This window comes from Pipistrellus kuhlii, unplaced genomic scaffold (assembly GCF_014108245.1).
Source record: "Pipistrellus kuhlii isolate mPipKuh1 unplaced genomic scaffold, mPipKuh1.p scaffold_m20_p_19, whole genome shotgun sequence".
Lineage (NCBI taxonomy): Eukaryota > Metazoa > Chordata > Mammalia > Chiroptera > Vespertilionidae > Pipistrellus > Pipistrellus kuhlii.
The window spans coordinates 13,437,843-13,463,883 of record NW_023425504.1 but is presented as its reverse complement, the minus strand read 5'-3'; the positions used below and the strand labels follow the sequence as shown (position 1 = coordinate 13,463,883).

General features: G+C 38.7%; 1 protein-coding gene across 13 annotated transcripts in view; it reads right to left on the bottom strand.

Moving 5' to 3' along the window:
- SMARCA1 (SWI/SNF related, matrix associated, actin dependent regulator of chromatin, subfamily a, member 1) overlaps positions 1–26,041 on the bottom strand; it is an 89,542-nt gene that overhangs the window by 55,185 nt on the left and 8,316 nt on the right. For 9 of the 13 annotated variants that reach the window (XM_036443450.2, XM_036443451.2, XM_036443442.2 and 6 more), the window contains 10 exons: positions 25,767–25,867; positions 25,561–25,661; positions 22,817–22,996; positions 15,241–15,396; positions 13,419–13,550; positions 12,026–12,094; positions 6,257–6,366; positions 3,852–4,078; positions 2,870–2,991; positions 158–193 (listed from right to left, as the gene is read on the bottom strand). In XM_036443450.2, the coding sequence (XP_036299343.1) occupies positions 158–193; positions 2,870–2,991; positions 3,852–4,078; positions 6,257–6,366; positions 12,026–12,094; positions 13,419–13,550; positions 15,241–15,396; positions 22,817–22,996; positions 25,561–25,661; positions 25,767–25,867 (1,234 nt within the window). The remainder of the gene's footprint in view (positions 1–157; positions 194–2,869; positions 2,992–3,851; positions 4,079–6,256; positions 6,367–12,025; positions 12,095–13,418; positions 13,551–15,240; positions 15,397–22,816; positions 22,997–25,560; positions 25,662–25,766; positions 25,868–26,041) is intronic. The other 4 variants (XM_036443445.2, XM_036443448.2, XM_036443441.2 and 1 more) reach the window with 1 other exon arrangement.

Below are 26,041 nucleotides of genomic sequence, written 5' to 3'. Positions count from 1 at the left end.
TTGTTTGAAAATTTAAAAAAAATGATAATACTCAATGTTGACGAAGGGGACGGTGAGACGGGCACTCTCATACATTGCTGCTGGGAGTGAAAATTGGTACAACCTTTCTGGAAAGCAATTTGGCAATATGCATCAAGATTCTTAAAAATATTCATACCCTTTGACCCAGTAATTCCACTTCTAGGAAATTATCCTAAGGAAATAATCAGAGATGTGCACAAAGATTTATGTATAAGGACTTTCACTTTACCATTATTTATAAATAGTGAAAAATTTGAAACGACCTAAATGATCAACAATAAGGGATAAATTATTCATAGTACATCCATAAGATTAAATGTTACACTAAAATTATTTTTACAATGACTTTTTTACTAATACTGGAAAGTACAATTTGATGTTGAATAAAAAGTATCAGGATACTGAACTTTATATATAATGTACATAGTAAATAAATTATAATATTCTAATGTATATTTTACATATACTCTTATATTTATATAGTCAATATATACATGACTATATTCATTAAAAGGTTGGCCAGAAATATTTTTCCAAATTTCCTTCAGCAATCGAATATTACTGTTATAATCACAAAATATAGGCAGTTACACTTTTCATGAATGGAATGGCATGGTCAAAAGTTGCAGGCAGAAAAGGTGACTCCCACTGCCAGTCAGTATAGCATGTAGAGAGGGCAGTACAGAAAGCAGCATGGTGTAGTGAGAGGCAAGTTGGTGTAGAGGAAATAGCAAAAACCTGGGCGTGAATCATAATTCTACCAGTTATTACATATGCGGATCTGAGCAAGCATTTAACCTCTCTGAGACACAGTTTCAAGTACAGAAAAATTGCCAAGACTTTACTGGGCTACTGGATGAATTCAATTGGAACTATAAATTGCCTAGCTTATAGCAGTAGTTGCTTGACAAATGGTAGTCCCTTTCCCTATAAAAGTGAGGATGCCAATTCAGTGCACATTACAGGAATTGAGTCAGAGGATGACCAAAGACTTAGTTAAATTTAACTGTATCAATGGAGAAAGGGCAAATCTGGAAACTATTGAGAAAGAATTCTTCATTATCAGCTGGGAAATGATTAAAGTAGGGAATAAATATGGTCTTCCCCTTCTTATTGGGAAAATAATAAAAATGATTGAAATGATTGTGAGGACAACAACATAATGGAAAAGCAGGGCATTTCCAAAAAATAAAAAATGATCAGCTCTGACTTTGTTGTATCTAAAGTCAACACATGCAATTTAAAGCCTCTGGAGGGAGAATAATATTTGAAATTTTAAGAAAACAAAAGAATTTGGGCATAATTAGGTAATGTCTATGATGTTTATGAGGAGGGAGATCAGCTAGAAATGCAAAATGGCTAGTTGAAATCAGAAAGCATCTATTCTTCTGCTTTGTATCATCTTTATTCCAGGAAGCAGGGTCATTATGAATGGTTCTATATGGTCTATGCTTAAAGTGGATTTGGAGAAACCCATTCTCAAGAACAAAAGGGCAAAAGCCCAGTAAACCTTCAAGTTACCATTTCAGAAAGAGTAAAATACTATAGAGCAGGGGACAGGGTAAGCTTTCAAATTTCCTACTATTGTAAATGTTACTGTTTCCCCAAAGCGGGCAGCAGGTAAACCCTTAATATGAAAAGGACCTGTGTACCTAGCCTATGCTCTAGCCAGGCTTCAATGTAACATACAAGGGACAGAGGGCCCACCGCAGCTATGGAGGGAGAAGGCCATGTGCTGAGTCTTTGTGACCTAAGAAGGGGCCCCAAAGCTGAGAGGTAAAAAGGATTGTGTGCAATTTCATGACATGCGCTATAAACTGCACCACACAATTTAAAAACTGCATTCATACCTATTATATCCAATGGTCCTCACAACGTTGTCAGATAAAAGAAGCCTAGGTATTAATATTACCCTTATAATACAGTTAAAGATACTGAGGCTCAGAGAATTAAATGGCTTGCATACACTACAAAGTGGTGGAGTTGGTGCTAAAATTCAGGTCTTCTGAAACCAAGTTCAATGCATTTTCCACTATACCATGAAATCACGATCTTTGCCCAGAGCATGAGTACAGACTTAAAACAGAGGCCAAAGACAGAGTCCTGAAGGATCACAGAAAAGAGAAGATAAATTAGCAAAGCCCTCCCCAAAAAAGTGCTTTAAAATGTTTAAAATACATTAGACCCCTGACATTCGTGAGGAATAATCTAAGACCTAGAAGAATTTCCAAATATGAGAAAAAAATACTGGATGCTAAGTAGGCTTCCTCACTAACTAAATGATTCTTTTCTGTATATCAAACTTTTAGTATTCCAAGAGCCAAACGTATGATCAGCACCTATACCTATGTTATCCCATTTCAGTTTTACAAAATCTCTGTAAGATTGAGATTATTCCCTTTACAAATTACTATGTTTCTTGAGTCTTTAGGGTTGCTCATAAAGTAGAAAAATCTCAATGTTAAACTCCACGAATGGTGAGGGTCTACTGTAGGAGGCAAATCGATTAAAGAAAATGACATAAAACCAGAGGTCAAAGAGTTAGTTAAGAAGCAGTTAGTAATCAAAAGGTCAGAGATAGCAATGGTTAGAGGAGGTAAAGATGCAATAGTGTAGTATCCTTTAGATATTGTAAATGAGAATGTCTTTGAAGACCTTGAAAAGAATGATTGGTAAAGTGTCAGAGTAATGGAAGCCAAATTGAAAATCTCAGAGAGAGAGAGAGAAGTGGCAGTGAGAAATTCAATGCCTCTAGCTACAAAAAAAGGTCAAAGTTCAAAACTCCTTAATGATGAAAACATGGCTAACTGAACTCTAAATTTTGAAGTCTTTATTTTCTCATCCTTACCTCTCTTTCTTCATGTGGGGTTTGTCCATCCAATCGACAATACTCATAACCACGCCACATACAATAATCCTCCAAAATGTCCAGCAAGCGAATCATCTGGCTAAAAATGAGGACCCTTGAACCTAAAACATTTTATCAAAAAAGCAAGTTATTCAGCATGTGTAAAACTAATTTGAAAGTTACAAAAATAAAAGTAAGCATCATATGAAATATAAATATATAGCACATGAACATTCCTCTAAACACACACACTTATCCACATACACACCTTCAAGGCATGCTATACATTTGTTGAGGTGACCTAAAATCTGACTTTCTCTGTCCTGAAGCTGAGCAATTGGTCATAGTCTTCTAACTATTCTCTTCTCTCTAGTCTCTTCTCCTTAGTAGATTCCCCCATATTGCTTCCAAGGTTCTCTTGCAAAAAACAAGTCTGATTGTATCACTTACCACAGCCAAGTCTTCTCTGAACTGCCCTGCAACCCACCCTGCCTTCAAATAAGCACAAATTCCTTAAAGCATGTTTTAAAAGGCCTTTTATAACATAGTCCCATCCATCTTCCCAGATTCATTACTGCCACTCTACCCCAAATACCATAAGCTCCACATTCCCTTCTTTCACACCTGTCTTCATTACTGTGGAAAACCCTCCCCCTGCTTTTCCAGTGGGTTACTTCTATACATTTTCTAGGGCTCACCTCAAATGTCATCTCTGTGACCACTTCCCCAAAGCAACAAATCACAGCACTTATCACAATGAACTCCAACTATTCCTCCTCACCACACTGTGAGCTTCTCCAAGGCAAAGACTATTTTGTGTGTCAATGCATCTTTTTTACAACCAGCCTATAGGACAATTCCTGGCAAATGTAAGTACTCAACAATGTTTGCTAACCGAATGAACGAATGAATGAATGAATGAGTGATCTTGCAAAATGTCATCAATATTGTTATTTCATGTTAATATAGACTTATAACTCACCCTGTTCTTTGAGTTTGGCCAACAGTTTATCGAGAACTACCATTTTACCACTGTTGCTGACAATGTGCTCATCAGTAGTATAAGGTGGACCAGGTTCAGCACCATCAAATAGGTAAGGATGATTGCAACACTTTCGTAGCTGCATCAGAATGTTTAATAGTCGCATCTTGTCCATCTTGCCAGCAGAGTTTAAAACATCAATATCTTTCATCAGGATTTTTGTATACCTAAAATTTTTAAATATAATTAATCATTGATTATGAAAAAGGCTTAATATCATCAAAAATACCCCTTGGGAGAACAATTTAGACTCCTATTTAAAGATAAATAAGATCTGAGTCTAGCTGGAGTGCCTCAGTAGTTGAGCATCAACCCATGAACCAGGAGGTCATAGTTCAATTCCAAGTCAAAGCACATGACTGGGTTTCAGACTCAGTCCCCAGCAGGAGGCATATAGGAAGCAGCCCATCAATAATTCACTCTCATCATTAATGATTCTATTTCTCTCTCCCTCTCCCTTCCCCTCTAAAAATCAATTAAAAATACATTTTAAAAAAATAAATATTTGATAGTAAATCTGATCAGCAAATCCAAGAAAGTAATAAAGGCTGAAACACTTTAACCTGTCTGTTGCCTATTAACCTGTTCCTCTACTTTTTTCATTACTAGAAATTGCAATCAGCTGATAACTACTGAAATAACTATATCTGATAATTATTCAATATACAATCGCAAGTTCTTATATCTGGCTTCCTAGGTCATTTTTTTCCTGATCCTATAAACATTTTTCATTTTCTTTTCTAGACCTTCATCCAGGCAAAAATAGACCAATGTATCCATCTGAATGATAAGAATATTTAATTATAATAAGAGCCAATCTATACTGAATGCAAGTGCCAGATATTACATCACGGGCTTTATATAAATCATCTTGTTAAATCATCATAAAAACCCTGAGATTTGTACTATTATCACCCACATTTTACAGACAGAAATTCAAGCAGCTAAGAGAAGTTAAACAACTTAGAGCTACAGAAGGGATAAAGCCAGAGTTTGATCATATGCCTGAGTCCAGAAAAATATATTCTTCACAACTACCTTATACTGGTTTCAATAGTAGAGAAGTCATTCTATGTTATAAATGATCTAATTTTATTTATATAAGCATCATTTTGTTTCTCTTAGCAACATTATTACACTACTAGAGTCCCGGTGCAAAAATTTCATGCACGGGGGTGTGTATCCCTCAGCCCAGCCTGCACCCTCTCCAATCTAGGACCCCTCGAGGGATGTTCGACTGCCTGTATAGGCCTGATCCAAGTAGGATCGGGCCTAAACGGGCAGTCGGACATCCCTCTCACAATCCAGGACTACTGGCTCCCAACTGCTCTCCTGCCTGCCTTCCTGATTGCTCCTAACCATTTCTGCCTGTCAGCTTGATCACCCCCTAACCACTTTCTGCCATCCTGTTTGATGCCTAACTGCTCCCCTGCCAGCCTGTTTGCCTTTAACTGCCCTTCTCTGCAGGCCTGATCACCCATAACTGCCCTCTCCTGCAGGCCAAGTCCCCCCCAATTGCTCTCCCCTGAAGGCTTGTGTCCCTCCCCAACTGCCCTTCCCTGCAGGCCCAGTCGTCCCCAACTTCCCTCTTCTGCCAGCCTGGTCACCCATAACTGCCCTCCATTTCAGGCCTGGTCCCTCCCAAATTCCCTCTCCTGCTGGCCTGATTGCCCACAATTGCCCTCCTTTGCAGACCTGGTCCCTCCCAACTGCCCTCCCCTGCTGGCCATCTTGTGGCAGCCATCTTGTGTCCACATGGGGGCAGCCATATTGTGTGTTGGAGTGATGGTCAATTTGTATATTATTCTTTTATTAGATAGGATTAACATGTCTAATTTATGATTCCTTGTGATTCCTCTTTTGTTAATTTCCTGTTTTGCTTGTATTTATAAAACCATATGAGCTTCTATTTTTTTAATATGCACAGCCATTGACATTTTCACCCATCTCATTATTACTGATTGTTATTATAGTTATTACTATTTCTACTAATGGAAAAAATAACAAATGTGTCTGTGACTTTATCCTCTTTTACCCTGACATCATCTTGATAAGCTTATTATCCCCATTTTAAAGAAGTGAAACTGAGGTGACATAACTTGCTATTTAAGCTATTAAGAGGAAAAGCTCAGGATTCAAACCCAAGTTTATGGACTCCAAGGCCAATGTCTTTCCCAAAGGTTAAATGAAATACTCACCAATTTTCCATTGACATATGTGAGCTACTTAACTTGCCATTGAAACATACAATGTAATTTTTGAACTAAAGGCATAACTGAACCACTTCAAAGCTTATTTTTAATAACTCCTTATACATAAATTCTAATAAAAATAAAATAGCTCACCATTCTCGTTGCATTTTACTCAGTCCCAAGTAAATCTTTATTTCCTTTTTAGGAGGCAGGGTCTTCTCTACATCAGTTTTTATACGACGTAACAAAAATGGTTTTAAAACCTAAAAAGTTACAGTTTTTATAAAAGTTTATCAGACATTTCATATATAAACCTAAATTACACATGCATAATCAGATGGCACAAAATACAACAAAAAGTAAGACAAGATTATTAAATAAGTTAAAAGAAAAAAAAGCCTTAAAAATCTCCTGCCATATAAGATTTTTAAACCTTTGAAGAAGTCAATTTGGAGTCTCCAAAAGTGAAATAAAAATTCAGGAAACTTCAAAATGGTTAAATATATGAATGAGGAGAAAATGGTCCAATGTTAAGGAAGATATAAATGAACAGAGAAAAAAGATGCAATAATGAGTATATGCTTTATATGCTTACAAGGAAGATTCTATCACAAAAAAATAATAGTGCTACCATCTATAGAGTACCTGCAATGTGTCAGACACTGCACCATGAACTTCACACTGACTCCTTACAATAAATCTTTTAGGGAAATGTGATTATTTTAATTTTTAAAATATCACCAAAGTTACTTGGCCAATAAGTGGTAGAAGCAGAATTCAAACCCAGACCAAGTCAATTCTACAATCAACTCAGTCCCAGTTAGCTATCATGAGCTGGTCAATTTCCTTAACCCTTCAAAGCCTGTTTCTTCATCCATTCATCCAACAATATATATATGGTGTGTGTGTGTGTGTGTGTGTGTGTGTGTGTGTGTGTATGTATATATGTGTGCATATATATATATATATATATATATACATATATATATATATATATATATATATATATATATATATGGCAAGCATTTTTAAATGAGAGTAATGATACCTATTCCTAAGGTGCTGTGACAATTTGTGGTATTGATAGTACATACGTAGAACTTAACCACAGCAGACATTACTAAACTATCGATATTATTATTAGAGATCAATGGGAGATAAGAAAAAGGGAGAAGTAAAGGCAGATTTCTGGTTTTTTATTTGGACCTCTTAAATTTGTCTAAGGCAGTGGTCGGCAAACTGCGGCTTGCAAGCCACATGTGGCTCTTTGGCCCCTTGAGTGTTCTAATACCACTTCTTCAAAATAGACTTGCCCAGGCAGAAAACCAACTTCTGCGCATGGGCCATGAAGTCTCAATTGCACTGTACGTGTGCGCCCGCATGTGGTATTTTGTGGAAGAGCTGCATATGGTTTGCGAGCCGCGGTTTGCCAGCCACTGTTCTAAGGCATATTCTTTTTAAATTTATTTTGTTGAATAAATTTATATTGTTGAAAGTATTATAGATGTTCCCTTTTATTCCCCATTGACCACCTTCATCCCCCTCAAGCCTTCACCACACTATTTTCTGTGTCCTTTGGTTATGCATATATGCAAACAAATTCTTTGGTTAATCTCTCCACACCCACCACAGCCATCCCTCTGAGATTAATCAATCTGTTCCATGCTTCTGTGTCTCTGAATTTATTTTGTTCATCAGTTTATTTTGTTTATTAGATTCCACATGAATGAGATCATATGGGGAATTCTTAAGAGTTTAAACTGCCTGTAAGATATTTATGCAGAAGACTTAGAAGGTAGTGGGATATATAAGTCTATACCTTAGGATAGAGATATGGAGAGATAAAATTGGGAATTAAAAGTGTACTAGAGGCCCAATGCATGAAATCTGTGCATGGGTAGAGTCCCTATTGGCTTCCGGGATGCCTCCCTTCCTCTGGCTGCCTGCCTGCCGCCTCCACTGCTGTTCCCTTCCCCCAGCAACCTGCCATCACCACCACCACCACCACCACCACCATCACCACCGTCACCGTCACCCCCTGGTCAAACTTCCAATAGAACTCCCAGTTGAACTCCCAGTCGAGGGGTCAATTTGCATATTAGGCTTTTATTATATAGGATTATTATATAGGCTAGGTGATAGCTGAAACTATAGGAATTGATCCCCAGGGAGAACATGTATGCATAACCCATGGACACAGACAATAGTGTGGTGAAGGCCTGAGGGGGGTCATGGAGGAAAAGGGGGACATCTATAATACTTTCAACAATGGAGATTTTAAAAAAAGAAAGTCATAGACAAAGCCCTACAAAACACTAAATTTGGGGGAACAGAAAAAGAAAAGCCCATAAAGGGGACTGAGAGGATCAGACAAAGAGATAAGAGAAAATCCATCCCATACCCTAGAAATCAAGCAGGTAAGAGTTTCAAGCAGGAAGAATGGCTAGCTGTGCTAAATAGTACAGAGAAGCCAAGATACTGACCAAAAGGTGTACCCTGAATAGCACAACTTAAAAATCATCAGACTTTTGAGATAAGCTTCAATTGTATGGAATACATAGAAGCCAATGGTCAGTGAATCCAGGAGTGAATAAGGCCCACCAGAGACAGAACAACCTGTCCCTAAACTTAACCAAGTTTGACATCTGAAGCCCAACTGTACCATGACTTGTATGACAAGATTCTTGGGAGATTTGTCTTTTATTCCTCTTTTGCATTCTTACAATAAATGCCCCATTACTTAAGGTAACTTGTTTTCTGACTTGTTCTATTTTACTCTGAACAAATATTTGTAGCATGATGGCTGTTGGGGATTCAAGTCAATGACTGCTTAATGAGTAGTTACTATGGATCAGCACACAGCATATTGTGGTGGAAAACAGACATGGTTTCTGCCACATGAAGCTTATACATGGGGAGAAGTGGGGGTGGACAATACATTTTTGTTTTTATTTTTCAATTTGTAAATAAGGCTTGAGATTCTCAGTAAAATAACTGACCAAAAATATAGCAAACATGCATCTGCATCCACTTCCACACAAAACTCCAATAAGACAATTAAAAATATTAGAACTGTACATAAAAATAAGAGTGAAGCCCTATCCGGTTTGGCTCAGTGGATAGAGCACAGGCCTGTGGACTGAAGGAACCCAGGTTTGATTCCAGTCAAAGGCACATGCCCAGATTGCTGGCTCGATCCCCAGTAAGGGGCATGCGGGCGACAGAGAATCAGTGATTCTTTCTCATCATTGATGTTTCTATCTCTCCCTCTCCTTTCTTCTCTAAAATCAATTAAAAATATATTTTTTTAAAGTGACTATGGCCTTTGCTAGTTTGGCTCAGTGGATAGAGTGTTGGCCTGCAGACTGAAGGATCCCAGGTTCTATTCTAGCCAAGGGCACAGGCCCAGGTTGTGCATTCAATCCCCAGTAGGGGGTGTGCAGGAGGCAGCCAATCAATGATTCTTTCTCATCATTGATGTTTCTATCTCTCCCTCTCCCTTCCTCTCTGAAATCAATAAAGATATATTATTTTAAAAACATTTTAATAAAAATTTCATAACTTAAAAAGAGTGAATAGGGGATTAGGTAACAGGAATGGAGAAGATAAACAACTCTTTCAAGAAACTTAACTATCAAGGATGAGAAATAAAATGAATCACTGAGAAGGACACAATGTTGAGGCGGTACTGTTTTGTATGTGTGAGGGTTGTTAGCATAGGTGTAGATTTGGATTTAATAAATGAGATACCTGAGAATGTTAAGGGAAACAAGCCAATGTGCAGGGAGAGGTAGAAAATTCAGTCAGTAAAAAAGGATACATTATGAAGAAAGCTCCATAGGAAACAGGAAAAAATGAGATCCATGGTTAACATGGGAAGAATTAGGCATTGCCCAGAGAAACAACATCTGTTCCACTCAGAGAGAAAGTAACACACATGCAGATACCCTTGGAAGATGGATATCCTTGAAGAAATTCCTACCCTAATGACTTGTATTTTCTCTTTGAGAAAAGAATATTGTTACTTTCTGCAAAAGGAGAGGGGGCATGGAATACCTGGGATAGAAGTCTTGGGGAAGTAGGGGAGGTATGAAATAGCTGTTATAGAAAACTAGAGGCCCAGTGCATGAAATTCGTGCACGAGGGCAGGAGGGGTGTCCCTCAATCCAGCTTGCACCCTCTCCAATCTGGGACCCCTTGAGGGATGTCCGACTGCCCTCTCACAATCCAGGACTGCTGGCTCCCAGCTGCTCGCCTGCCTGCCTGCCTTCCTGATTGCCCCTAACCCCTTCTGCCTGCCAGTCTGATCACCCTAACCACTTCCATGCCAGCCTGATTGATGTCTAGCTGCTCCCCTGTCAGCCTGTTTGCCCCCAACTTCCCTCCTCTGCCAGCCTGGTCACCCCTAACTGCCGTCCCCTGCAGAATTGATGGTCTCCAACTGCCCTCCCTTGCAGGCCTGGTCCCTCTCATCTGCCCTCCCTTGCAGGCCTGGTCCCTCCCAACTGCCTTCCCCTGCTGGCCATCTTGTGGTAGCCATCTTGTGTCCACATGGGGGCAGCCATATTGTGTGTTGGAGTGATGGTCAATCTGCATATTACTCTTTTATTATAATAGATAGGATAGAGGTCTGGTGCATGGGTGGGGGCCAGCTGGTTAGCCCTGAAGGATGTCCCAGATCAGGATAGGGTTCCCTTGGGGTGTGGGGCGGCCTGGGCAAGGGTCCTGTGATGGTTATCAGGCCAGCCATGCCCCCTAGCGACCCAAGTGGAGGCCCTGGTATCTGGAATTTATTTACCTTCTACAATTGAAACTTTGTAGACTGGAGTGGAGGCCTAGGCTCGCCAGAGTGTGTGGAAAGCTTGGCTTCCTCTGTTGCCAGGGAAATCCAAGCCTCCCTTCTGGTAGCCATCTTGGTTGGGCTAATTTGCATGCTCACTCTGATTGGCTGGTGGGTGTGACTGGTGGGCGTGGCTGGTGGTGTAGCAGAGTGGTGGTTAATTTGCATATTACTCTATTATTAGATAGGATGGGAAAGAATGCTGTACAAGGCCATGGTAAAGAATCACTAGCCTCCTCAAATTCCAGCTTACGTTAGGCAACATGAAACTGTGGTTCCAAACTGTACAGTTATATAATCTTCTTATTAGTGTTGAACAGCCTGAGTACAGAGTAGGTCACTCTGCTAATAAGTGGCAGAAGCAGAATTTATACCCCAAGACAGACACATAGTTACATTATTCCAGTTTAGGGCTTTCAGGTCAGACATGAAAGATCAAGAGATAAAGGGAGTTTGGAAGTATTCACAAAAAAAGTGGTCCAAGTGTTAGAAAATGGGCTCATCGCTGGCTACAGAAAAAAGTAACCACAGAAATAGGCTGATGGAGAGAAAACGCAGGAGTCCAGGACTGGAGATCTCTGTAAGGTAACAAAATAAGTACAAAAGGAGTTACATGAGTGGAAAGTATTAGAAGGATATGAGAAGTTATCAAAGAATGTAAAATTGGTGTTCAATAAATGTGAGGGAGTCACCTGGTGATGAGCAGATGACAAGAAGAAATGAGCCTCAAAAGAAGAATTCTGTACAGGAGTGGAGAAGCAGTGGCTTAGAACTGGCATTGGGGAACTAGGAGAATACCAATGTGCTCTTGAAGACCTGTGGAGAGTGGAGAGTGAACAGTCTCTTTGGAGAGGACCGCATTATCCATTGGGAAGAGCAGAAGCAAAAAAACTATTCCATAGAGAGGCTGAGGAAACAGTACAGTTTGTTTCCCAAAAAGGCTGTCAGAAAGGTTGAGAGGAAGAAGTGATGAGACTGAGCCAAGAGGCAAACCCACAGTCCAAACAGAGTCTATGGCAGTTTGTTTCTTGGCTTGCTAATCTGTATTTAATTACTAAATTTTCTTATCTGCTATTACTCACTGTGTGAAGTCTTTCCACGAGTTTTTGATCACCAAGACAATTTTTAGTGTCAAACCAAGAATCAAAGTCCTATGGAGGTGAGAAAATTCTGCAATAAGTGCACAGGTTTGGGTTTTTTTTTTTTCATATAAAATCAATACTGTATAAATTTTTATACAATTGACATAGCAATAATTCATTTTAAAAGTTTCAGCCCTAGGTGGATTGGTTCATTGGATAGAGCATCGGCCTGCAAATTGAAGGGTCCCAGGTTTGATTCCAGTCAAAGACACGTGCCTGGGTTGGAGGCTCCATCCCCAGTGTGGGGTGTACAGGACGCACTCACCCTTCCTCTCTGAAATCAATATATATATTTAACAAGCACTTTCAAAATATGTAAACTGTAATAGCCAATATTATTTACTTCTGAAAATAGAAAAATGCTGGAGCAGCTAACAAAATTTGAAATCCATTATACAGAAACTCAATCAGTGGTTTGTCCTTAAAACAATGTTATTAGGCTTCTTATACCATAACAGCATTTTATCCAGTAGGAGTATGAATATAGAATTGAGGACATATCATTATATTTTCATCATAATGAAAATGCTAATCCAACAATAAAAAACAAACAAAAGCAAGATAAGGTATATAAACCAATGGGTAGCTAAACTTGGTACTTTTTGTTATCAATTAGTATCAGTAATGAGGAAAATGAAGCTCAAAAGTCCTTAAATCATTCTATTCATAATCTTGTGTTAATGATAAAAGCAATATAAACCATACATTTACAAAATGCATTGTTTTCTAATACTATGAGCTCCTTAGTACTCACCAAATGTTAATGCCTACAATAAGCAACGATCATTTTAAAGACTCTACCTGCCAAATCACTCTGCGGAAAGCCCTCCCAATTTGATTAAAAGAAAACTGTGAATTCACTGCTCTGAACTCAACCTATCTCAAATCATAAATTGTGGCAGCAATGTGATATAAGCAAAGTTTAACAGGCAGGATAATCTCAAGGAAGGAAGAAAAAAAACAATTTCTCTAAATATCCCTGTTTTAAATATTTGTACTTAATAACTATTTTCTGAGAAAACCTAAACACACAGATAAAGAATTACAAAGAAAAAAATTATAAATTTCAATCTATATTCTATGCTTTGAAAACATATGCCTGTGAACATAAGAAAAGTATACGTGCCCTAAGCGGTTTGGCTCATTGACCTGAGGACTGATGGGTCCCAGATTCAATTCTGATCAAATAGGGGGTGTGCAGGAGGCAGCTGATCCATGTTTCTCTCTCATCGATATTTCTAACTCTATCCCTCTCCCTTCCTCTGTAAAATATCAATAAAATATATTTTTTAAAGAAAGAAAAGTATACGTGATATATATGACTTAAACTTACCTCTGCAGAATTAAAGGCATCAGGCAATAAAAAGTTGAGTAAGGCCCAGAGTTCATGCAGGTTATTCTGCAAAGGTGTTCCAGTTAGGAGCAAGCGATTAGTTGATTTGAATTCACGAACAATCTCTGAAAGCTAGAGAAATAATAGTTATGTTAACATTGTTTTATTTATTAGAATGTTCAACATTCAGTCTTTTATCCAACCAATACAGTTTTTTTAATAAAACAAAACTTAGCCCTAGCTGGTTTGGCTCAGTAGATAAGAGCATTGGCCTGTGGACTAAAGGGTCCTGGGGTTCGATTCTGGTCAAGGACACATGCCCGGGTTGTGGGTTCAATCCCCAGTAGGGGACCAGCGGGAGGCAGCAGATCAATGATTCTCTCTCATCATTCTATCTCTCACCCTCTCCCTTCCTCTCTTAAATCAATAAAAATATATTTTAAAATAATAATTAAAAAATAAAATTTAAAAAGTTTTTTTTTTCTATGGAAAACATTCTAGTTCAGGTGACATTGCCTCACTAAAGCAAATCTGAATAAAATATTAAACGCATTTCTACACTTAGAAGAATGCAGATTAGAGTCATACCTGAGACCCTTCCCCCACTTCAAAAAATGTATTGTCTCCGTTTTAGGTTCACATAAACAGTCAGAACTCTGTGGAATTCAAGCTAGTCACTTTACACAATATCTTCCTCACCCTGTCAATTATGTCATCTACAAGCCTAGCCAAGTTTTAACTTGACCTGGTTGCAACTTTTAAGCAGCAGAGTTGAGCCCAATTTCCCTGTTATCTTACACTGACTTTCAAAATACATGGCCACACAAATTAAAGCACAAAAATGTATAAAATAACAGTAATATTATAAATAAAAATACACATCTTTAGAATACTCTCAAGTAAACAATTATTCTCTAACGTGCATCCTTTTATCTAGTATTAGTTTCAATTTGAAAGGAGTATGATCCACCTAGTGGTTTTGCTCTACTTCTGTCCCTATTTCTCTCAAAGTAGCCCAGTGATCCAAAGAGAGGTTCATAATAATAACTGATGCTTTTCCTACTGTTGGTGGAGTTGAATGGCAAGAAATATAATATTTTTATGTTAACACCACACTCTAACTCAGTGTTTTTCAACCTTTTTTGGGCAAAGGCACACTTGTTTCATGAAAAAAATCACGAGGCACACCACCATTAGAAAATGTTAAAAAAATTTAACTCTGTGCCTATATTGACTATATATAAAGTAATTCTCTTGAATAGGAATCAAATAAACACAAAGAAAGTATTTTATAATTACTTTATTATGAAATATTAAGTAAACAAAATAGTGAAAAATTATAAAATTCTTGTCTTGTCTGCACCTACGGCACACCAGGCAACATCTCGCGGCACACTAGTGTGCCGCGGAACAGTGGTTGAAAAACGCTGCTCTAACTCACACAAGTCAGATAATTCCAAGAAATGACTTTTTCTAATCCAGATGAATATACTTAAGATAACTCCTCAATAAAGATAAACCAATGCAAATGATATTTGCACATCAAATATTAACAATATATCAAAATACTATTGCAGAACAGAGTTAGGCTGCAACAGATATAGCAAATGAACACCCAATTTTCATTACATTAAAAGTGCTCAATTTTTATGTGTTTTGTATTTGATAATTTAAACTTTAAAACTGTTTAAAATACTAATTTTCATTCATAGTCCATGAATAAAATCACAACCTTCCTTCAATTTTTTTTATTTTGAATAAAGAAGTAAACAGACATAATAGTAAAATAAACCTTTAATAAAAATATTGAGAATTGGCTTACCTTAGATTTTTCATTCTTTATTCTGTGAGCCTCATCAATGACTAGGTATCGCCAATGAAACTTTTTAAATACAGATTTTTCTTTGATAACCATCTCATAAGAAGTAACACAAACATCCCACTCTCCTGGCATCATTTCATCACGAATAAAAATAGCCTATAGCAAAATAAGATTCCTTATATTAGAGCAGTGGTTCTCAATCTGTGGGTCGCAACCCCTTTGGAGGTCGAATGACTCTTTCGAAGGGGTCACCTAAGACATCGGAAAACACAAACATTTACATTATGATTCATAACAGTAGCAAAATTACAGTTATGAAGTAGCAACAAAAATAATTTTATGGTTGGGGGTCGGTCACCACAACATGAAGAACTGTATTAAAGGATCTTAGCATTAGAAAAGTTGATAACCACTGTATTAGAATATGCTGACAAGATTAACACAGAATTAAAATATCAAAAGAAGATTAAAAATTCTAAGAAATTATTTGGACTCATCCATTTTAAAGATAGGAAAACTGAGGCACAAAGATACCTCAGTGTCAATTATTAAAATGGCATGCTAATATATCTATCCTATCCAATAAAAGAGTAATATGAAAATTAACCATCACTCCTCTACACCCACAAGCCATGCCTACCAGCCAATCAGAGCGAGTATGCAAATTAACCCCAACCAAGATGGCTGCGGCCACAGAGAGCAGGAGAAAGGCTTGGGTTTCCCCGGCAATAGAGGAAGCCAAGATTCTGCAGCCCTGACCAGCCTAAGCCTCCACTCCAGGCTACAAAGTTTCAATTGTAGAAGGTAAATATATCCCAGATATCAGGGCCTCCGCTTGGGTCGTTTGGGTTGCTGGGGGACATGGCTGGCCTGCAAACCACCAGAGGCCCCTCGCCCAGGCTGCGCCACGCCCCAAGGGAACCCCCACCCTGATCCGGGACACACTTCAGGGCAAACCAGCTGGCCCCCATCCATGCACCAGGCCTCTATCCTATCTAATACAAAAGAAATATGCAGATTGACTATCACTCCAACACAGAATATGGCTGCCAACCATGTGATCAAATATTCTGCTCCCATATGGACACAAGATGGCCACCACAAGGTGGCCAGCAGGGGAGGGCAGTTGGGAGGGACCAGGCCTGCAAGGGAGGGCAGTTGTGGATGATCAGGCAAGCAGGGGAGGGCAGTTGGGAAGTACTATGCCTGTAAGGGAGGGCATTTGAGAGGGGCCAGGTCTGCAAGGGATGACAGTTGGAGGCAATCAACCCTCCAGGGGAGGGTAGTTAGGGGTGACCAGGCCAGCAGAGGAGGGAAGTTGGGGGCAAACAGTTAGACACCAATCAGGCTGGCGTGGGAGTGGTTAGGGGGGTGATCAGGTTGGCAGGCAGAAGCAGTTAGGGGCAATCAGGAAGGCAGGCAAGCGAACAGTTGGGAGCCAGCAGTCCTGGATTGTGAGAGAGTTGTCCAACTGCCGGTTTAGGCCTGATCCCACCAGGATCAGGTCTAAATCAGCAGTCAGACATCCCTCGAGGAGTCCCAGATTGGAGAGGGTGCAGGCTGGGCTGAGGGACACCCCCCCACCCCACGCATGAATTTCGTGCACCAGGCCTCTAGTATATATATAAAAGTCTAAGCGACTGTCACATCTGAAACAACCAAACAGATGACCGAACTGGCTGTGTGGGGCAACCATGCTGGAAGGGGTGTTAGTGAGGGATGACCAAATGACTGAGCAGCAGGCTGTGTAGGGCGACCAGGTCTACGGGGGGGGGGGGGGGGGGGGGGGGGGCAACTGGGGGTGACCAGGCTAGTGGGGGGCCAGTGAGGAGCAACCAGGCCAGCAGAGCAGGGCAGTGAGGGATGACCAGGCTGGTGGGGCAGACAGTTGAGGGGGATCACAATGGTTGGGGGGAGGCTGTGAGAGGTGACCAGGCTGATGGGAGGGCAATTAGGGGTGACCCAGCTTGCATGGGAGGCAGTTTAGGGGAACCAGGCCAGCATGGGGGGCGGGGGCAGTAAGGCTCGACCTGGCCAGCAGGGTTGGGGGGAGAGGTTAGGAGCAACCCAAGCCGACGGGCGGGGGAGGGGGTTGTGAGTGACTACGTCAGCAGGGGGGGCAGTTAGGGGTGATCAGGCAAGCAGACAGGTGAGCAGTTAGGAGGCAGTGGTCCCGTATTTTGAGAGGGATGTCCCAGATTGGAGAGGGTGCAGGCTGAGCTGAGGAGACCCGCCTCCAGTCACTAATTTTGTGCACCAGACCTCTAGTTGATTAATAAAAGAGAAGCAATTGCTTCCCTTAAACAAGTACAGAATATATCACCAAAAGATTACCAAATTACTAGGCTTTCTCTTCATATCACAAAGGGTTCAAAAGGACATAGGCAAAGTAACTGCTTTCTGAATACCACATTTTTAGCAAGATCTAAGCATTACCAACATATTATAGTTTCAACAAATGGAAATAACTCAGTATACATGAGAGATTTCAACCCTTTGAGAACTCTAGCAAGGACAAGTCATATATTTGGTTAAGGGGTCATAAAAGCCTATTCATGTTTTTGTGAACTTCCTGATGTTGTTATGAGGCTATAAATGTGATTTTACAAAGTATACTTGCTCTATCTTAGTAAGGAGCCCATTTAAAACTATTTTTAAATATTCACAGGCACTGGCCAACATGGTAGCCAATTAACTGATAGCACTTTTAACTTGTATGAACTGAATTCCAGATGAATGGGTCAGAATAAAACCACCGAAGTTAACAGGGAGCAGCAAAAACTATTATATTTGGTGGAGTTTATTAGTATTATACATCTGAAATTACAGTGCATAAACAAAATTAATTGTTCACTGCAAAGTCTTTACTTCATAAATTCACAGTTATGCACCAAAACACTGTGAACTCATTCGACAAATATTCACTGAGTGCCCACTATGTATAAAAGGATTGCCCGGACTGAAGTAAAGAACAGAAAAAGAAAAGAAAAAAAAGAAAGAAAGAAAGAAAGAAAGAAAGGGAGGGAGGGAGGGAGGGAGGGAGGGAGGGAGGGAGGGAGGGAGGAAGGGAGGGAGGGAGGAAGGAAGGAAGGAAGGAAGAAAAGAAAAGCCTTAATAGAAATCTCAGTTGCACTTTTCGAAGTAGTCAAGTTAAAGAAGTTAATTTAAAATGTTTGGGAAATTAGAAACAAAAATAAAGGGAACCAGGGTGCCAGACCCCAGTCAGTCAGTCCTGAAAACACTTATCCTTGTTTGATTTTGTGAAACACTCCATTTAATGGTTCCTCTTACTGTTTCATGGACTATATGCACATTTTAAAATTTAAATTAGCTCTGCTTTGAAATTTGTTAACTACTTGAAAGATTTCAATATCTTGACAAAACATTTCAGATCACAAAATTCAAAAGCTCCCACTTTATAGGTGACAAAATTAAGGCTCTGCAAGATCTACTTAACATCATACAGTCATATCAAAGCCAAAACTAAAAACAGATCTCCTGTTTCTATGTCCCTGATCTTTGATGCCTCCAGAGTAGAAAATGAAAAGGTCAAAAAATCATGTTTGGCAGAATGACCCAGGTTTCTTGGATTTTAACTGAAATGTTCAAAGAAGCTGCTAAATAATCTTTTTCCTTCAGACATAATTTTGTTAGGAGACATGGCCATAATGATCTTCATAATGGAGAAGGGCATGTAATAAGACCAAAGCTACCGTTTAATTGTTCACCTTACTAACTATAGAGAAGAGGTTTTCTTACAGATCCTGGGAAAGTGGAGGATGAAACAAGGCCAAAAAAAGATAAGATGCCTCAATGGGTCCATTACACAGGAAAAAAAAAAACATTTTGTGAACAGACCAAGGACAGGACACACTGATTGATTGCTGTGCCAGGAGCCTGACCCCCTCCAGGAGTTTATCTCAAGAACTGACCATTCTCAGGTCCTAGGAACTGAGCAGAGCTGTTTGTAACATCATAGAAGTTAGCCACCTTGTTATCGGACTTTGAGTTCCAATGAAGGCCTGACCACAGATGCTCCCCTCCTCTTTCTGTGACACTTGCAGCTCACAGCTGCAGAGTTACTTCTCCTTCATCCTATCTAATAAAGAGGGAATACGCTAATTACTGCCCTGCCCTCAAATATGGCAGTGCCCACAGCCAATAAGGAAGGAATATGCTAATTGAGTGTCACACCCTCAAAGATGGTGATGCACACAGCCACAAGATGGTGGCACCCAGTCCCCTCAGCCCCGCCAGGGTGGCAGGCATGTGGCAAGGCCGGACCACTCCGAGTGCCTGCCTCCAGGGTCCTCCAGTCCCTTTATCCCCCTAGCCACCCAGGGCCAGCTCGAGGTGCAAGCAAGCCTCAGATGGCAGCTGCCCAGCCACACAGGGCCACCTGAGGCTCAGGTAACCAGGACAGGTTGAGGCTTGAGCTGCCGGCAGTGGCAGCAGCAAAAGTGTGATGGGGGTGTAATCCTCCCCTGATTGCCAGGTCACCTCCTGCCCCTGAGGGCTCCAAGACTGTGAGAGTGGGCAGGTTGGGCTGAGGGACTCTCCCCTCCAATGCATGAATTTTCATGCACCAGACCTCTAGTGTGTGTATAATCAGCCTACTCACGAAGGGGATCAGATCAGAATTTCTAGAGTGACTGACTGCTCTCCCCATACTACTGACAATATTGGAATAAATGCTTATATATGATTTTTTTTTTAAGCGCCATGTTTGGGAATCACACCTCTATATACTTCAAGACTACACTAGCATCAGACAGGACCAGGAATATCTCTAATAATTTCCCAACTCAATTAAACACCTATTGTTGCCTACATCAAATTTTTATTACTAAAATATTGACCTCATATAATGTTTACAAAAGGCCAGGAAATCAGAAAGGCCCAATAAATCTTTCCCATGTGGTACCATGGTTCAAATCTGTCAATACATAATGACCTGGATTTTCCCTATACATACCAATATCAATGTGTAAGTGTTGAATAAGGCACATTAATTATAAGTGTATTTATATAGAAAAAAGCAATGTATATCCTTACTATGTATAAAACATTCTACTATTTCTATTCTATTCTATCTCAATGTTTTATGAAATTGTCATCACCACCCACTAAGATTAATTCCCAACCTTTGAGTGGCAATTTGAAAAACACCGTTTTGAAGGTTGGTTTTCAAAATTAAGAAATGTTGAAGTTACCAGAAGAATTGCCAACTTCCCATGGGGTAAAGATAGGGCAGTCACAAATTAAATGCATCCACTTTTTCTTTACAAGTCATTAAGTACTTCAGAGATACTTCATAAACTGTTGGATTCTGTATAATATAGTTGAAAATCACTGAGATACATTTTTACTGAGAAATGAAAACACAAGCCTAGATATTTCTATTTTGCTTGTGATCTTCATCAAGATATCATTTCAAGAAAAAGAATTCAATAACTCAGAAATACAAAGTTTTATAAGGAGTAATATAATATTAAATCAGCAATTTTCAACTGGTGTGCCCCAAAAATGTTTAAAACATTCGCTACCTATTTAGTCAGGAAAAACTAATCTGTTTTCCCTAAGATTGTCAAATTAAAAATAATGAATTAAGCAAAAAGACAAAAATTAATAATCAACAGCTAATACAACAGTAACCATCTGGTGTGAATGAATCAAACTTACACTTAGTTTTCTGTCAGATGGGCAAAAAAACAAATTTTTTGGTGTACTGCAGAATTTTAGTAATTAGTTTATGTGTGCCATGAGATGAAAAAGGGTAAAAATTGCTGCATTAAATAACAGTAGTGATTAGAAAGAGTTCTAAGAGACTAATCTGCTACTGGGAAATATTAGGCACAGGGCAAAATCAAGCCTATAATTCTAAATGTATGAGTGCAATATTTAAAATTATAAGTTAAATTTAAATAAATTTACGTCATTTTTTTCACGCAAAATAAGAAAATTACAGCCGAAACTGGTTTGGCTCAGCGGTAGACCATCGGTCTGCAGACTGAAAGGTCCCAGGTTCGATTCCGGTCAAGGGCATGTGCGTTGGTTGCGGGCACATCCCCAGTAGGGCGTGTGCAGGAGGCAGCTGGTCGATGATTCTCTCTCATCGATGTTTCTAGCTCTCTATCTCTCTCCCTTCCTCTCTGTTAAAAAATCAATAAAATATATTTTTTAAAAATTAAAAAAGAATTACATAATTCATTGTTACCATTCTTTTGAATGTATATTTTGATAACCTATCTAAAATATGTAAAATAGGATAACTATATTCTAAACTATGTTCTCTGGAGGCAAAATAAAGACAAAGTTTAATAATATGCTTCCTAAACTGGTTATTAATTTTTGTATTTTTGCACAATTGATTATTTTTTAAATAATTCTACACTCCCAAAATAAGTGTAGCCTAGATTGACAAAAGGCTAATTTAAATAAGAGCTCAGAGTTTCATATCTAAGAATGCATGCAGACATACACTGAGTGGCCAGATTATTATAATCTTTGAACGCATAATAATCTGGACACTCAGTGTGTGTGTGTGTGTGTGTGTGTGTGTGTGTGTGTATTTGAGACCCAGTGCATTAATTTGTGCATGGATGGGGTCCTGCCAGCCTGGCCAGGAGGAGGGGACATGGGCAGTTGACTGGCCTGCCTGCTGGTCGAACTCCTGGTTGAGGGGACAATTTGCATATTAGCCTTTTATTATATAAGATATACACTGAGTGGCCTGATTATTATGCATTAAGATATCATAATAATCTGGCCACTCAATGTATATTTTTATATTCAATGACAAAAGCTGAAAGCTGTGTCTATGCATAAACACAAAACACAAGGCTCTCAATACAAACTGAAAAGGTTCCATTCATGTGTGTGTATACACATATGTGTGCATGTATACAAGTCAAAGTCAAAAGTCAAAAACTTAAATATAAAACCTTAAGTCATGCAAATTTACACATTTCTTATGTCAAAAGAGCACAAATGATAAGAGTTACTTATGAGATATACTGTTAATAAAATAACGTTTTTAAATAAAAGGTCTCTTAAAAGTACAACTCAAACATACTTAAGTTAATGAGCTACTTAAAAGTAAATGCAGCTCTAGTCAGTTTTGCTCATGGTTAGAGCATTGGCCCTTAGACTGAAGGGCCTGGGGTTCAATTCTGGTGAAGGGCTAGATCCCTGGCCCCGGGTTGAGGCGCATACAGGAGGCAAACAATGTGCTCTCATAGCGATGTTTCTGTCTTTCACCCTCTCTTACACTCTCCCTAAAAATCAATGGAAAAAATATCCTCTGATGAGGATTAAAAGAAAAACAATAAATGCAGATAAGCAAAATAATGGACTGTTACTTAATGTATTATTAAGTAACACATCTACCACATAACAGTGTTGTGAGAATAAAATTAATATATTAAAAAGCACTGAAACAGAGCCTGAGTAAGCACAAATTAAGTGTTATTTAGTAGTAGTGGCCAACTTAAATGTCTTTATGGCAATGGTATGCAACTTAACCTCAGAAAGAATGTTAGTCTTGATTGCCTTTTTAAACCTGTTTCTCACTTACTCTCGCATCCTTGTCTCCGACGAAACAAATAACACGAAGAGATGGGACCCATCGTTTAAATTCATTCATCCAGTTGTGTAAAGTAGACTTTGGAACTAAAACCATGTGAGGTCCAGGAATGTTTCGGTAATGTTTCAGGTAACCAAGCAAAGCAATCGTTTGTAAAGTCTTACCAAGACCCTGCATTATCATCACAAGGAAAAAAATATCCATGAGCATTTTTTATTTAATGAAACATTCTGTTAATAACAACATTACAAAAGATACTTGTCAACTATCTCACATAGGGAAAAGAAAAAAAAACAAAAACAAAAAAAACCTAAGAACTTACCATTAGAAAGTTGCTCAACAAAGCAACCCTCTATTTAGAAGATTTTAACTCCTAAACAGCAAACAATCTACTATTTTAAAATTAAGAATTTTGAGTGTGTATTTCACAAAGACACATTTATTTTACCAGCCTGCTTATATACCAGTCTTTCTTGCCTATTGTCCCCACCACTACAACACAGGCATGAAATATTCAGACTATGCATGTCAAGGGGCATGTGGCTCTGTATAAGTACCTTACACCCTTGAAGACCTAAGGAACCATAAAAGAACAGAACATAACAGAACTCTTAAGCCATAAAGGATATTAGAGATTATCCAGTCCAGTGGACTTTTAAAAATAATATATTTACCACCAAGAACATACCACCTAACCACTGGAAAGGGAACAATGTCTTATGCTGTAGGGCCTTTTAAAACAACTTCTGGCTTTATCTCTATGCAAAGTATATATTTTCTTTTATAAACTTAAACCTAAAAGTTCTGTCCGCTTCAGTTTTCTATGCTACACATCAAAAGCTTAAAATGTATGTACTCTTTAACCAAGTAACTCCACTTCTAGAAAACCTATGAAAATAATTTGAGGTACAGAATAAAATACAAGGGTTCGCATAATAGCATTATTATATAACACGCATGTACATGCACATGCACACTACATCAACTGATCCAAATGATCAGCAATAAGGGAGGAAATTAATAAAATTATGGTCAGTACCTCCTTAGGATTTTTATGCAGTAACTAACAATTATTCTTATTTTTTATTTTTTTAAATATATTTTTATTGATTTCTGAGAGGGAGAGGGAAAGAGAGATAAGAAACATCAATGACTAGAGAATCATTGATCAGCTGCCTTGTTGCATGCTCTCTACTGGGGATCGAGCCCACAGCTGAGGATGTGCCCTTGACTGGAATCGAACCCAGGACCCTTCAGTCCACAGGCTGATGCTCTATCCACTAAGCCAAACTGGTTAGGGCTAACAATTATTTTTATAAAAAGGTTTAAAGTATGTAGAAAATACATATGAATTTGAAAAAATAAAAATACACTTTTATATACACTACAATCTTAACTATGCAAAATAAATACATCTGAAAGGGAAAAAAACTGAAAACAAATATGCCCAAATGTTCAATGTGGTTATTGCTGGTTAGCAGAATTATGCCTTACTTTTAATATTTTTCTTGTTTTCCCCCAATTTTTCTATACTCCTTAGAGTATCTTTCCCTTTTAGTTATTAAATCATATCTGGTGTCACTATAAATTCAATATGAAGTCTCTTTAGAGTAGTATGTAAATGAGTCTTCCTGGGATATATAGATCTAGAACTCCCCTTGTCCTCTCTTAAATTCCATCTTATTCCTTTGGACTTAAAATACCAATCTAGGCCTTTAGATACTCCCCTGATCAGCTAAATTAGCATATTAAATAGCCTTAATTTTTTCTTTTATCGTTTTATTTGTATGTCATTTCATGGATTACTTCCTGACTCCCTCCCATCTGGCACTCAATTGCCAAGATTCAACATTGTTCTTTACTATTTTCTTCTTTATTCCATCTATTCACTTTCTGGTTGCTCACACATGGAGATATTTACATTCATTCAAGCATGCATTCATTTATTATTTGGTTTATACATTCATTCATTTAGTATTTGGCTTATACACCCGGCCTCATTCCCCAAATAAATTCAGATAGCCTACAATGAAAACTCGTTTCAGGTGGTCTGTGATGAAAACATGGAACGGAAATTAATAGTGAAATAGAAATAAAGAGGGATCAAGGAAAATAAAACTAAAAGGTAAAGAATAGGATAAGGCACAAAGGGCACACAATAAGCAGACCATTAAAAATTAACACAGATGCTCCATTCTGGCATTCATTTTGCCTCTGAGCTTCCTGGAAGCCAAAGTGGAAAAAAAAAAAAAAAAGTACAAGGTTTTTAATGCCCTTTGAGCAACTCTCAATAAGAATTTTGTGGCTAGCCCTGGCCTGTGTGGCTCACTTGGTTGAGTGTCCTCACATGGACCTAGAGGTTCCCCATTTCGATTCCTGGTCAGGGCACATGCCCAGGTTGTGGGCTTGGATCCCCTGTAGGGGGCGTGCAAGAGGCAGCCAATCAATGGTTCTCTTTCATGGATGTTTCTCCCTCTCCCTCCCTACCTCTGTTTCTCTAAAATCAATAAAAACATACTTTAAAAAAAAGAATTTTATAGCCAGTGACATATATGATCTACAAGTTACTTAAAGAAACCATTCTTTACTTTACAAATGCCTATCATGCCATAATAACTAAATAAAATTAGCCTCCAGACCTCAGAAGGGCAATTCAGCTCAGTTATTTCAAGTTTACAAAAAAAAAAAAAAAGTATTGGTAACTGAGAATGCATTTTTAGCTATCAACTCCTTACCATTTCATCGGCCAAAATACCATTGATTCCATTTTCATACAAAGAAATCAACCAGTTCAGTCCTCGAATCTGATAATCTCTCAGTAGTCCTCCTTTCACATCTGGAAGAAAAAAAAAAACCAATATCTCATACTTTCATTAATGCAATCAAGTACAATTTTTCTAAAACCAAATTAGAAAAAACAACAACATGATGAAGTACTCACATGAAGGTGACACCTCAAACCTAACACACACGTTAGATGTCTTCCGACTTTCTGAGAGTAGCTCTTCATCCTCCTCTTGCTCCGTGCGCCTGTGGCGGTAGCTGGGATGAAAAAAAAAAATCTTCATATTCAACCCAAATGCTAAGGTGTCAATTAAGTCTGTATATACTGCTAATACCTTCTATGAAAAAAAAGCAACGCGTTACCTAGGATCTTGCTCTAAAGTGGGTAGAACCAGCCTATATTTTTACTGATTAACTGCTAGTGAGAAAAAA